General features: G+C 38.0%; 1 protein-coding gene across 1 annotated transcript; it reads right to left on the bottom strand.

The window, feature by feature from the left end:
• Positions 1 to 317: 317 nt before the first annotated feature.
• LOC148113900 (vomeronasal type-2 receptor 26-like) lies at positions 318 to 14984 on the bottom strand. The gene is made up of 7 exons (XM_087893521.1): positions 14955 to 14984; positions 14222 to 14391; positions 13120 to 13411; positions 11131 to 11985; positions 3877 to 4104; positions 1607 to 1733; positions 318 to 1257 (listed from the first exon to the last, which is right to left on the bottom strand). Exons 1-7 carry the CDS (start codon positions 14982 to 14984, stop codon positions 335 to 337), a joined length of 2625 nt encoding a protein of 874 aa, XP_087749647.1. The 3' UTR covers positions 318 to 334.
• Between the last annotated feature and the right edge of the window lie 553 nt (positions 14985 to 15537).

Raw genomic sequence — 15537 nt, 5'->3', positions numbered from 1 at the left:
CTGCCTGAACTTCTTTGACCTTTTCTGAATTAAACAGAATCAAGATGGGGTCACTCTGAGTTTTTTTCCCTCACTTTCTACTTTCCCTGGACGTCCATTCCTTCATCAAGGTTAACTTAACATTCCTTTACAATCAACAAAATTACATTGGTCAGGACAGTTTGGAGAACCTTGGTCATTCTCACCCACTTAACAAGTCTAAATTCTATTGCAATTCACACACTTAATCAATCTAAATTCTATTGCAATTAAAAAAATTAAGAAGACAATTATTTCTGAATAAAATTCAGAAGGCAGAACATTTTCATCCAAATCATATAAATTCAGGTATCATTCATGCTGCCCTTGATATCACATCTGTCTTTTTCCTAACTAGCTGCTCTCTTGTATTCAGCTCTGGTCTCAGCATGATGATGTAGCACTTGGGCAGGAAAATGCAGCCTAATAAGCCACCACTTGAGGCCAAGATAGAAAAGACTTCCACAGCCACCATGGATTTCCCCTTGGTGCTCAAGTAGGTGGGCACAAAAGACACCCAAACACTGCAGAAGACCAGCATGCTGAAGGTGATGAGCTTGGCTTCATTGAAAGTCTCGGGCAACTTCCGGGCAAAGAAGGCCACCGTGAAGCTGATGAGGGCCAGAAGCCACATGTAGCCCAGCACAACATAAAACATGATCTCCGAGCCTTCGTTGCATTGCACTAAGATCTCATCCACCTGGGAATGCATGTCCAAGTCTGGGAAAGGAGGAGAAATGGTCAACCACCCAGCACAGATGCTTGTTTGAATAAGGGAGCAAAAAACAATGACTGAGACGGACAGCCTTTTCCCCACCCACAACCTCATGCGGTTCCCTGGCTTTGTGGCCATGAAGGCCAGAACCACCGTGATGGTTTTGGCTAACACACAGGACACCGCAATGGAGAAGACCACTCCAAAAACTGCTTGCCGGAGGAGACATGTGACTGTCCCTGGACATCCAAGGAAGAGGAAGGAGCAAAGAAAACACAGCAGGAGCGAGACGAGCAGGGTGCAGGTGATATCCCAATTGTTGGCTTTGACGATGGGAGTGTTCTGGTGGAAGATGAATGTCCCCATCACCACAACTGTGATGACAGCAAAAGAAACAGCAAAGCCAGTCAGGACTTCTCCCAGGACTTCTTTGTAGGATAAGTAGATGATAATTTTGGGAATACATTGCTGGTGCTTCTCATTTGGATATTGTTTTTCTGGACACCTCTCACATCGGTTGGAATCTAAAAACCATAAATAAAATATCTAAAAATTCTACACATTGAATCAAATTAAGTTTTTAGTAATTATGCCTCCTGATTATGCCTGTTTTTGGAGAGAATAAAGCTATTAAAATGTTTGCTTTAAGAAAATCCTTTTAAAGTTTATTTTTTATTCAATAGACTACATTTCCTGAACAAGAGATTACACAGTTAAATAAGGAAAAGTTTTCACTTTAAAAAAAGAAGAAAGAGACCAAGGCTAGTGAGAGATCTCAATCAATCTATGCTTTTCTTTAAAACTATATTCAAGAACCCAAACTTGGTTAGAGCATACTGTATTTTTAAGGAAACATCCATATTGTTTTCTTACCAATCGTGGTGGAAATGCTTCCCTCTGAACACTCGACACAGTCATAGCAGCAAACCTGTTTCCCCTCCTTAATCAATTTCCGGTACCCAGGATGGCAGCTTTCTACACAGGTGGCAGCAGGTGGAGTCTAATGGGAATGGCCAGAGTAAGGAATTAAAATGGATTATAATCAAGCTTTGAATCAATCAGTCAGCAGTCATTCTCTTTAAATAAAAGCTAAAGAAAACATGGGACGCAGTGGCTTAGTGGCTAAGACTCTGAGCTTGTTGATGGAAAGATCAGAAGTTCAGCAGTTCGAATCCCTAGTGCTGCGTAATTGGGTGAGCTCCCGTTATTTGTCCCAGCTTCTGCCAATGTAGCAGTTTGAAAGAAGGTAAAAAATGCAAGTAGAAAAATAGAGACCACTTTTGGTGGGAAGGTAACAGCATTCCGTGCGCCTTTGGCTTTTAGTCATGCCGGCCACATGACCACAAAGACGTCTTTGGACAGTGCTGGCTCTTTGGCTTTGAAACAGAGATGAGTACCGCCCCCTAGAGTTGGGAACAACTAGCACATCTGTGCGTGGGGAACCTTTACATTTACCTAAAGAAAACCAGCTTCTTGTAATTTATAATAATGCAAAATTTGGAATTCCTAGGACTGATTGCTAGAATCAGTCAGAGGAGCAGTTAAAATCTGAAAAATCTTTGAATTGCTATTGAAAATTTGAATACAAATCAGTTCATGAACCCTGCAGAGTGTGTAAAGGAACTTGAGATGTCCTAAAGGGGTTGATAAAACAGGATGTTTCTCATAATCTTAATGAGCTGTTAAATTTGAATAGTAAGAAGAAAATCCAAAATAAATTTGTAATGTATGGGAAATAGTGTTGAAACTGCTGAGATGACAGCAAAAATATTCTGGTCTAGTATTTGCTATCCTTTTCCAATTATCCCTGTGTTACGTTGCCACTCAAGAGTGGTATCCTGATTTTCCATGTACAGGATGAGTGAAGCAAAACAAGCAGATTGCCCAGCTTCAGTGGCCTCCCTTGTTCTGCACATACTCAGTTATCAAAAAACCATCTGACAATTAGGACAGTCATGCAAGTGTGGTGAACACAGGAGTTGGGGTGATGGCAAACTTTGATATATGTCCACAGTCCATCTGTGGTATTCTGTGATGAACAATAAAATGGGATAGCACAATAATCCAAACTTGCCTGTATTTCAAAATACACAAGCATTAGTACCTGCAGAAAAGCTATTCAGTTCTCTGAGAAAAAGAAGAGGGAAAAAAATGACTAAATCTCTATATGGCCAGAAGCTGTCCCCAGATTTTTGAATTGGCTATGGGAACTGGCAAGAGAAACATTTCCTGCAAAACTCCAGAGAAATGGATGTTTATATTAGCCTGAAGTGGAAAATAGGTGTGATGACCTTTTTCATGCTTTGTGTCTCAACTGATTCAAAAAAAAAAAGTCAGATAAACTCATTAGTGGGAGAGTCCTATCTATCTGTCTGTCTGTCTGTCTGTCTGTCTGTCTGTCTGTCTGTCTGTCTCTCTGTCTGTCTGTCTGTCTGTCTGTCATCTATCTATCTATCTATCTATCTATCTATCTATCTATCTATCTATCTATCTATCTCATCTATCTATCATCTACAGTATAGCTATGTAAAATCTTTCCTTTTCTTGTTTGTATTATTGTAACTGTAATTTTTAATATTTTTTTCAAAGAAGAAAGGTTAATCCTCCCTTCAGTATTACCTTTCAAAAGATGAATCTTCCACCTCACTAAAGGTAAACTGCTCCAAACTGGATTGCAGAAAATACGACTTCAGCAACAGAGTGGTCAATGCCTGGAATGCACTACCTGACTCTGTGGTTTCATCCCCAAACGCCCATAACTTTAACCTTAGACTGTCTACTGTTGACCTCACCCCATTCCTATGAGGCCTGTAAGGGGCATGCATAAGTGCACTTACATTCCTACCATCACTGTCCTACTGTCCCCTTTTATTTGTACCCATTTCCTATATTCATAATCTTATACTTATATCTGTTATCTTATACAAAAATATATAAATAAATAATAATCCCAGTGAGCTCTTTCCCCACATTCTGAAAGTGTAATGTAGAATTGAGAACTTCTTCATTTTTCCAGGATACAAAAGTGTTCTAACATCATTAAGAAGATACCAAATGACCTTGGAACCACTCTAAGGTTACTGATTTAAAATCCCAGAAATTGAGAAAATATCCTCGTGTTTTCGTTGGTTTGTTTAACTCACCTGCTTAAATTTGGGATTCCATCCAATGGTAGTTGCATTTATGGTGAGGCCTTCCTTTTGAGAACTCTGAGGTTCAACACCTCCAACTTGGACCTTCTGAAAGGATCGATTGGGGAAAGTAATCAAGTTGATGATATCGTATGCTGCTGCCAGGTTTCCATTCTCATTGAAAACTATTTCTTCCCCAGCACTATTGTTGAAATGGAGGTTTTTCAGAAATAATCGAAGCTAAAAAATAAGAGAGATAAGTGAGAAATTTATGCCAATAGTAGGCAATAGAATGTACAGTTCCATGCTGGGATTTACCAAATGGCACTCAAGTCATTTTTAACTAGCAGCCAAACTTTAGCGTTAATAGTATTTTTTTTAATATTCCAAAGGCATAATTCTATTTTGCAGGACTATATTTTATGTTTAAGTATTATTCTTTCGATGTGCCTTTACAGAGAGATTCAAAGAAACATATTCTTCCAACATTTACTGGGTATCCTGGCCACTCCGACACTCCTTATCTCCAGTGGCTGCTTAAGTCCATTTCTTCTGCGCAGGTGGCTAAATTCTGCACACCAGCATTGGGGATTCATCAGAAACACATTGCTAATCCACCATAGCTATTTTACACAACAAATATGGCAAACCTGTTGCACTGCTTCTTTCTTTCTTTTTAAATATTAAACTGACTATGGGCTACAAGTTTATGAATTGTAATTTTAGACCATATATAATCGACAGGCTGGATTTTATCATAGATTTTAGCTGTTATTTATTATTTTATAGTAGAATTTTTAATTGCATATTTACTGAGTGTTTTTATTGTTTCTGGTGTCTGGTCTATGACTGTAATAAATGGAATTGACTTTAATCAAAATAGAGTTTTTTGGTCAGATATATAGCACATGTTGCACTTCATGATGGATAATTTTTTTGCTAAGAAATATAACAGAATAATAGAATGACAGAGTTGGAAGAGATCTTGGAGGTCTTTTAGTCTTCTAGTCCAACCCCCTGCTCAAGTGGGAAACCCTATACCAGCGATGGCTAACCTTTTTGTCATCGCATGCCAGGAGGGGGGGTGGGTGGGGGAGGTTTGCATGTGCGCATGCCCATACCCATAATTCTATGCGACCCCCCTGCGCATGCATGCGCAATCCCCCTCCCCCCCGCTCCTGGCACGCGATGGCCTGGTAGGCCCATTTTTCTTTCTTACCTGGCTCCAGATCATCTCTGTGTATCTGGGGAGGGCGAAAACAGCCTTTCCCACTCCCTCGGAGGCCCTCCAGAGGCCTGAAAGGGCCCATTTCTCAATTCCTGGTGGGACAGGAAGTGACCTTTTTTGCTGTACCCAGTCTCCAGAGACTCCTAGAGAGGCCTCCGAGGGAGTGAGAAAGGCTGTTTTTCACCCTTCCCAGATAAATAGAGAGGATCTGGAGCCAGGTAAGAAAGGAAAACAGGCCATTCCCCAGCTCTCTGTGTAGCCCCAAAAGTTTTTTTTTTACTTTTGGGGACGAAGCAGATGAAGCTCCCTATTTCCCTCGCCGCCGCTCCGGCTTTGGGAGACCTCTGCTTATGCAGAGCTAGGCGACAAGAACAAGCATACAAAATTAACAGAATAATTAAAAAGGATGTGAGCTGGACCTGTGACCCTGAATCGCAAGTATCTTATTTATTTTATAACAGTTACTGAAGAAGGAAAAGGAAAAGGGAAAAAAGAATTTTTTAAAAATGGCGACTGCTGAGGCTTGAGAAGGGGCTGAAAGGGAGAGTCCTTCCGTTTCCTATTAAGATACAAAGTAGCAGAATAAATACCTCTGGTTACAATTGAAGATAAAGCTCTACTTTTGTGTTCTCTTTTTCCTGGAGATCTGATAGTGATCTTGGTTGGAAAGAAGTTTTTTTTTCTTCTTTGCCTCTCTTTTCTTTTCTAAAAAAGTTTGTCTGTGTGGAAACATGGCATTAAAACTTACAAAGCGAGACAAACAAGCAGTGGGGGGGGGATTCCCCCATTAATAAATTACGTGAACAAGTTCTAAATCTCCAGTCTCAGAAAACTGATTTTAACATAATTGAATTTCTTTTGGAGAAGATTGTAAGAAGGGATGAGATTGTGAATCAGAACTTTGAAAAATTTAAGCAGGAAATTAAAGAATTAGTGCAATTAAAGTTTGATACTTTGGATCGAAAGATTATAAAAATGGCTAATGGTTTTACAGAATTTATGATCAAGTTGGATGCAAATACTAATTTATTAGAGTCTAAAATGGAAGAAATTGAGGACAATATGGACAATAGAATACAAAAAATTGAAAATGATTTGACAAACACTCAAGACAATAGCTCAGAAGAAAAACCTAAAATGGAGGCTGATCAAAAGACTTGTAATGGAGAAAATATACAACAACGGATTGAAAGAGAAGTTTTAATGATGCAATATAATTTTACTGAATATGCGATTAGACTGAGAGGATTGCAGGAAAATAACAGAGATGATTTAAGGAAAATATCTTCTGAAATTTTGGCTGGGATTTTAAAGGTTCAACCTGAGGAAGTATTTTGTAGGATCGATAGAGTTTATAGAATAAATTCCTGGACTGCAAAGCAAAGGCAATTGCCTAGAGATGTGGTGATTTATTTTACAGATAAAGAAATAAGAAATAATATTGTGCAAAATTCCTTCAACTCTACTTTGCAATTGTTTGGAAGAAAGATTTGGATTTACAAAGAGCTCCCGCCTAAGATGTTATCGGAAAGAAAGAAATTTGGTTTTCTAGTGACTGAGCTTAAAAAAAGAAATATTCTATTCAGGTGGGATGCTCCAGTTGGCATAATATTGAGATATCAAGGAGAAAGATACCAACTAAATACTGTTGAAAAAGCGGAAGAATTTTATCAAAAATTTTTGAAAATGAACTTAACATCTTTATGCACAATACAGGATAAGCAGAAGGAGTTGGAAATAAAGGGAAAACATCGAATTATAGAGGCTGCTGTGGACAAATTGCCTTTGGATTCTTTAGACACCTCAGCTGGATTATCTACAAATATGAGAGAAGTGGTATCGGACTCTAATGTGATGATTCATCAAGTCACAGACAAGGATGGAAACCAATTAGCTGATACACAATTGATAAAAAAGAAATATGAGATACAAAAGCGAAACCAACAAGATCAAGTCATAAAGCAGAATGAAAATCGATCAGTTGATATACAACTTGTAGAAGGGAAATTAGGATGGAGCTCAAACCCACAAAAAGAAAAGAAAAAAAGAAATAGGTCTCACAAAAATAAAAATTTCTGAATTAAGCAACAGTGAAGCCAGTTATTTTTAAAAAATGAATGAATATATGAAAAGATAGTTGAGGCGAAGTATTGGTTAACATTATCCTGAGGAGAGTGACAGACCTCTGCAATGCCGTAACTTTGGGATGTGAAAAGAGCCTTAAATTGTTGGATTGGAATTATCTATTTTGGATTTCTTTTTTTTATTGATAAATGTATTATATTTATCTTGAGCTATAAGGCAAGAGAGCTACGCTGGGGCACGCAGAAGTTCTGGTTGTTACCCATTATGATGATGGGAATTAATAATCCTAATGAAAGCCACAATTACAGATACTATATGGAATATAATTATAATGTCACTCGGGTGGTTGTTTTCCTTTTTTGATTAAAGATATTAAGAATTGTTGTGCATGGCAATTTTGTAGGAAAGTGGGTGGAAATAGGTTAGTTTACTGATTGTTTAGTTTAAGAAAAGGGATGTTTAAGTGATATATTTAGGGGAGTGGAGGAAATGGATAGAGTTGAATAAATGTTAAATTAAGATTTATGGGGAAGGCTGCTTTGAAATGTTATATATATAAGTATGGGGGAGGAGAAAAAAAGGCAGATTGTTGCTAGATTGGGAGTTATAATAATATTATTATGCTAAATTAGAAGTTATTATATAATGTTATTTTGAAACGTATGGTAAAAGGGGGAAGTAATAATATTAATAATATTATTAGCATGTAAGGGTCAGTATTTAGAGGAGGGAGTAAGAGGATGGCAAAATATTATATAATCTGTTATGAATTAGGTTTTTGTTGTGAAGAAGTCACAGGGGGGATGGGTGGTGAGGGGGGGTTAGGGAGGAGGGGGGGAGAAAAATGGGGGGAAATTTTGTATTTGAAAATTTTTTCAATAATAAAAAAAAACTTCCAGTGTTGGAGCATCCACAATTTCTAAAAGTTAGAACAGTTAGAACAATTAATTATCTTACCCCTGCCACCAATTTCATTGATTATTATTATTATTTTGCACAATTTTTCCTTCTCTCTACTTTAGTGAATTTTTCTTCTGCTATTCAACCACAAAATGCTGCATAAAAGGTAATCATTTACTGGATTGAAACTTGGAAAGGAAGCAGAAGACCTCTGGGAAAAAAATATCTCCATATACCTAATATAATATCTGTGAAAAATCAAAATCAAAATTGCAACAAGAAATACATACTTTCAGAGGTTACCACCAAGCCTATAGACAACTAAAAATTATAAATTTTAAAGACAAAAGGGACAAATATAAAAACTGGAAAGAGAGGCACCTAACCAAAGCAGAATATCAACAAATATCTTGAGTCTGCAAAAATGAAGTCAGGAAAGCTAAGGCTCAAAATGAACTAAGTCTTGCGACAAAAGTAAAAAACAACAACAACAACAACAACAAAAGCTTCTTTCAACATGTAAAAAACAAGAAAAATGTCAAGGAAATTATTGTCCATTAATGGGAGAAAATGGCAAGAAAGTAATGAACAACAGGAAGAAGAAGAACTGCTTAATTAATTTTTTGCAGCTGCATGGGAAATGCAGGAATACAACTTAAAATAGATAAGAAATAGATAAGAAAAAGGTAAGAGAGCACCTGTCTACCCTATGCGAGTTCAAATCAACAGGACCAGATGGATTACACTCCAAGCTTCTGAAGGAACCGCCAACATCAGTTTGTTAAAAACAGATCATGCCAGACAAATTTTAGTGAACAAGAAAAATGCTGTGGATATAATTTACTTGGACTTCAGTAAGGCATTTGATAAGGTAGACCATAACCTACTACTTGCTAAAGTAGAAAAATGTGGGTTAGACAGCATCACCACCAGATGGATTCATAATTGGCTGACCAACCGCACTCAACATGTAGTCCTCAATGGAACTGCATCTACATGGATGGAAATATGAAGTGGGGTACCCCAAGGCTCTGTTTTAGGCCCAGTACTCTTCAACATCTTCATCAATGATTTGGATGAGGGATAGATAAGCCATCAAATTTGCATATGACACAAAATTGGCGGGAGTAGCCAACACTCCAGAAGATAGGCTTAAAATACAGAAGGATGTTGTCAGACGTGACCTATCGGGCACTATCTAACAAAAGAAAATTCAATGGTGAAAAAACAAAGTTTCTATATTTTGGTAAGAAAATACAAATACACAGGTATAGTATAGGCGATACCTGACTCAACAGTAGTAACGGTGACAGGGATCTTGGAGTCTGGTGGACAATATGAGTCAGCAGTGTGCTGCAGCTGCCAAAAAAGCCAACTCAATCCTAGGCTGCCTTAACAGAGGATAGAATCAAGATCATTTGAAGTGTTAATACCACTTGACAATGACTTGGCAGATGGACCAAGGCAGTCATAGAATGGATCCCAGTTGATAAAAAAGTGTTTTATCAACTCTAATCACTTTTCACTGTTGATAAAAGGTGTCTACAAAAGAGACCAAAAAGAAGATGGATCAATGACATCACCAAATATTGTGGGTCTAATTGGCAAAAGAAAGCTCAGACCATATTGGTTTGAAACATGGGAAGATGCCTTCATCCTGCAGAACACATTTCGAATACTGCATCCAGTTTTGGTCACCACATTGTAAAAAGGATGTTGCAATTCTAGAAAGAGTGCAGAGCAACCAAGATGATTAGGGGACTGGAGACTAAGATGTGTAAAAAAAGGTTGCTCGAATTAGGTATGTCTAGTTTAATGAAAAGAAGGACTAGTTGTGATTTGATAGCAATCTTAAAAATATATAAGGGGTTCTACAAAGAACAGGGGGTCAACCTATTCTCCAAAGCACCTGAAAGAGGACAAGAAGCAATGGGTGGAAACTAATCAAGGAGCGAATCAACCTAGAACTGAGGAGAAATTTTCTGACAGTTAGAACAATTAATCAGTGGAACCACTTGCCTGCAGAAGTTGTGAATGCTCCAACACTGGAAGTTTTTAAGTAGATATTGGATAACCATTTATCTGAAGTGGTGTAGGGCTGTGATGGTGAACTTATGGCATGCAAAGCCTTCTCTGCAGCACGCCAGCAGTCGCCCCAGTCCAGCTCCACCGCGTATGCATGTGTGCCTCCAGCCAACCACCTGGTCTTTTGGTCTCTGCCGTGCATGTGCAGGGGTGGGGCGCATGTGCGGTATGTCCATGTCCATGTCTGTTTGGGGGGGCAGAGTGAATGCATGGGGGTTCAGGAGGCTTTCCAGGCCAAAAATGGGGTACAGGGGAAGCCCTCATGTGAATGCATTCGTGCGCGCATGCTTTGGGCACTCGGCACCAAAAAGGTTAATCATCACTGGTATAGGGTTTCCTGCCTGAGCAGGGGGTTGGACTAGAAGACCTCCAAGGTCCCTTCCAACTATGCTGTTATTAAACAGTAATTTTTAAACATATATTTTAAATCTATCTATCTATCTATCTATCTATCTATCTATCTATCTATCTAACTATCTATCATCTATCTATCTATCTATCTATCTCTACACATACACACACACACACACATATACATACATACATACATACACTTTAGAGGAGCAGCTAAATAAAGAATATGATATTATTCCTTGTTTCATGGAATCAGAACAGAGTTCAAAAGTACTACAAGTTTATTTCATGCTACCTATTACAACATTCTGAACTATCAATGGTCAAGGTGAATTGGCACCAGAGAAGAGCCAACGGACTTAAATGGGGGCTGGAATTAGGTCTTTTATGGGGGTGTAGAGACACCAAACGGATGATGCATTTGACTCTACCCTCGGGCTCAACCTTGTAATCTCCTACATTATCTAAATGAAAAGATGTTTCGTTCAGACACTTTCAGTTGAATGCAGACTGTTGTAAAATATACTGTTAATGAATTTTGAATTTTGTAAAAATTGAAATCAATATGTTATTATGGCTACATTCCCACTACATTAGAAGGAACCATAACTAACCTGCCAAGGTTGGACTTTCAGCAAATTCCACTTCTCTCCATTGCCTCTTGTCTTCTGCCTGGCTCTGGATGAATACATAGCATGGAGACCATGTGCTACAGCATAGACAACATTGTAAATACTGTAGCTCTGGCCAGACATCTCCATTTCAAAGGCAGTTCCAAGGAGACTCCGCACATCCTCTTTCCCAGTGCAGCTTCCTTTGCCTGCTCCATATATATTGTACATTGGAAGTGAACAGATAAATGCTGCACTCCAGAATTGAGGTAGGAAATGCACTTTAGAGTGATATGGATTTAGCTTCTCAAGGAACTCTTGAAAGCCTGGTACCCTATTTGTGTGTAGGGCAAAAGACAAGCTTCCATTGAAAGACAATGCTGTAAATTTCTGAGGTTCAAAGACAGAAGTGACATCCCAGAGAGCACTTAGGACCCAAACCCTCTCAATTGGGAGCCTTTGACTAATTTCATACCATTCAAGAATTACTTGTAAGCCTTCTATAGATTGCATGTCCCCATAAACTAGTATTACATTGGTTTTACTATACCACAGGACACATCCTGTTTTACCTAGATTAATCTTCCGTAAGGTACTGGGGTCATAATTTGTCAATCTTGGAATAAGTTGAATTAAAGAAATGCAAATATCACTCTGGATGAATTTTGGTCTCAGAATTCTGAGAAATCTCTCTCCACTGGTGTCTTCTGGAATGAGCAGGTCAATCCAATTCCATCCAAAATATTTCAAGAGCTGAATAATCCCAGCATACTGGAGGTTTTCATTTGGAGTCATCCAGAAGAAAGAAGGAAATTGCTGTTTATCACTCAATGCCAGGTCAAAAGTGCCATAACTGAGCTGCAGATTGGGAATAATAATGATGTATTTTTAGATGAAATACTGCTTCTGTAGACACATAAAAAAAAATGGAAGTATTTCTTTTGGACCTGTTTTTCCATAAAAAAATCTTGATGGGTGAGATAAATACTAAATCTGGAGATCAACAAGTCTTTCCTGAGAGCTTTGGTAACCAGACCACCATTAGAATTCCATTCATCCCTTTTTAGACAAAGTCACCTCAATCTTTGATTGTGCTAAGTAGAAATAGAGAGCAGATAAAGATAAAGGTTCTACTCGCACATATGTGCTAGTCGTTCCTGACTCTAGGGGGTGGTGCTCATTTCCATTTCAAAGCCAAAGAGTCAGTGCTGTCTGAAGATGTCTCCATGTTCATATGGCCGGCATGACTAAATGCCAAACATCCATGGAACCCTGTTACTTTCCCACCAAAGGTGGTCCCTATTTTTCTATGTACATTTTTTACCTGCTTTCGAACTGCTAGATTAGCAAAAGCTGGGACAAGTAACAGGAGCTCAGCCCATTATGCAGCACTAGGGATTCGAACCACTGAACTTAAATTGACAAGGTCAGCAGCTACTGAGCCACCATATGCCTTTTAGAGAGCAGATAGGAATGAGTAATAAGAGAGGCGGCTTTTTCATTAAGGATCTGACAGTATTCATCTTCCATTTTATATTATGAGGGTAAGATAATTAGGATAAGCATATTTAAAATTCTTGTGAATATAGAATACCCAGAAGATGGAGAGACAACATCAGATACACTACTACAATATCAATTAACAATGCTTGAGGCCACCAGAAGAGCAAGAACAAGAACCCAAAGTGATAAAGAGAAAGACAAGAAGGAGGAGGAGGAGGAGGAGGAGGAGGAGGAGGAGGAGGAGGAGGAGGAGGAGGAGAAGTCCGAAACAGTGATACCTATACAGTTTCTACAAACTAAATATGTTTGTGCTTATTAAGAATTACTACACATAAAATAGTAATTGATGCATTGCATTTCTCTGACAAAATAAGTAAATAAAAACTCTAAAACGAGTTCCCCAATATTGCAGCTGTTTTTGAGGGGTTGTCTTCACTTTTAATTGCCATCCTTTCTTTTCTTGTGCATAATGTGAAACCAGATACCTGCCTGTGGAATCTTGTAGGCATTTAAGGTGTTGGCCATCTGGATGGTGTTCTGGGAAGGGAGATCACCGATGACAGCCATGATGTTTTGCTCCTTTCCCTTCCTGTAATTGAGCTGACAGAGGCCTTCCAAAAAGAAGAGAGTGAAAAGGTTCTCAGAGGCTTTCATTGCCTGAAAACCATTCTCGTATATCTTAGAGACCAAGGTGATGTTGGGTAACAAGTTCTCATTCCTGTTGATCTCCTGAATGGCAAAACTGAAGGCTAGGACATGCTGTACGTTTTTAGACAATGGCCTGCAAGAAGAGTTTCATTTAGTTCTATAATCTTCGAATGTGACAATAACTGGATTTAGATACATCTAAAATGATGTATCTGGGCTGAAGTGCAGTGCTTGAATCTCATTGGAGGATCATGTGGGAACTGTGATCATATTTTGAGAATTTTAATGCAATTACAAGCATTGTTTTGTGTATGTAGGGCAGCAATGCAATAGAAGGGCAGAAACTGATGGATTTTGCCAACTGTTAACAACAATTCACATTTTATCACATTCATATATTTAAATATGCTCCGTCTTTCTACTAAGGAGACTTACTGCATAAGAAGTAGAAAACTCAAGCTATCACAATCTTTATAAAATAAAAGTCTTGGTATGTAGAAGTGTTTGCAAATCAGGAAAAAGTGACAAATTCCTAACAGTGGCATTATGTAGTATGAGAATCATAGATATGTATTTAAACCTTTAATAAAATATTCATGCTAAATAGTTTTGATATGGTTTTGCTTTCATTTTGAATGTTAAATAAAAAAAATAGGGGAACAGTGTCATTAAAATCAAATCTTCTCATGAACAGGTTAATTGATGTATAACAACAGCAACATGAAAAACCATGTCTACAAGGCAACATTTAACAGCTACTGTATATTTCAGCACCTGAAATATCATTAACCAAGACAGATATATAAATAAAAAATATACCTAAACCAGTTTTAATTCTCATCTAAAATGGAAAAAAATTAATCAGAATGTCCTGAATACAATCAATTAAAAAAAAAAACAACCTTGAAAGGCATATCACAGTTTCTTTCAAAGGAGTACTTGCCATCCTTCCAAAGATCCTGCTGGATGTTCCATAAAGTGGAGCAAAGACCATTTGGGATATAAAGTCGACACAAATTCTCCAATGACGATATCACTGGAGAGGGCAGGGAGATTAAACTGCAAATGTCGTTTGTTATGACACATGGAGTTAAAGGTCTTGTTGAAAGAAGCCTGGAGGAGAAGGAGAGAGAGCAGAAACCCATGGGAAAGTGTGTGAGTCTCTTTGAATGCCAAAGCAATTTGGCTCCAATCAGAGCAGTGCAACCACATCTTCACTTTGCCTGGAACAATGAAAGAACCTCTACTGGTTTTATGCATAGCTAAAGTTGTAGATTACAATTATTATCATCTGAGTGATTCATAAGGCCACTTACTCATGAAGCTGTTGCTCATGGTAAACTTAAACTGCTAAGTCTCCCTAGGTTCTGTGCTTGCCCAAAAACCAAGTTTAATTCATTAATTCTGATAATCATTAGGTAGGGAATTCTCTTTCCCAAAGCTATTATCAAGTATTTTTCCAGTTGAAGAAATTATATGACCGAAACCCATCTCTTGGCAGCTCCTCATCAGGGAAGAAAGAAATGATCTTGGGATCATAACCGAGTCTGGCTTTCTCAACCGAAGGAAAGCAATGCTGATTAAAAGAACAGGAGATGGATTAGTAGCCAATAAATTCTCCCTTCTCACCTCACAATCTCCTAATTCAGTTAAATGCATATCTCTTCTTTGCTCACTTTGCTGACATGTTTTAAGAATGCTGTCATTGTACCAGTGCCCCCCCCAAACTATAATCACATGCCTTAATGATTACCGTCCAGTTGCACTCACTTCTATTATGATGAAATGTTTTGAGAGATTGGTAAAGGACTATATGGTTTCATGCCTTCCCCCTACATTTGACTCATTCTAGCTTGCCTTCCCACCAACCATCTCCTTCACTTATGACTGTATGACTGCAACTCTGTTGCTTGTATCTTTACGATTTATATTTATTTTTTTCCTGATTGCTTATTTGTACCCTATGACTATCATTAAGTGTTGTATCTTATGATTCTTGATGAACGTATCTTTTCTTTTATGTACACTTTATTTATTTATTTATTTTATTTTATTTAATTTATATACCGCCCTTCTCCTGAATGACTCAGGGCGGTGAACAGCCATAATAAAAACAATGTACAAAAATAGAATTTAAGAGCAGATTAAAATAATTAAATCATGGGCCGAATTTAAAACTCTCATTTTAAAACCAATTTTAAAACCCCATTAAGACCAAATTAAAATCATTTATCCCATCAGAGCGGCTTGTTGGAATAA

Source organism: Pantherophis guttatus, chromosome 4 (genome assembly GCF_059756535.1).
Source record: "Pantherophis guttatus breed Tessera chromosome 4, ASM5975653v1, whole genome shotgun sequence".
In the NCBI taxonomy this organism is placed as follows: Eukaryota; Metazoa; Chordata; class Lepidosauria; order Squamata; family Colubridae; genus Pantherophis; species Pantherophis guttatus.
Note: the sequence above shows the minus strand (reverse complement) of the source record. Positions and strands in the feature narration are given on the sequence as shown.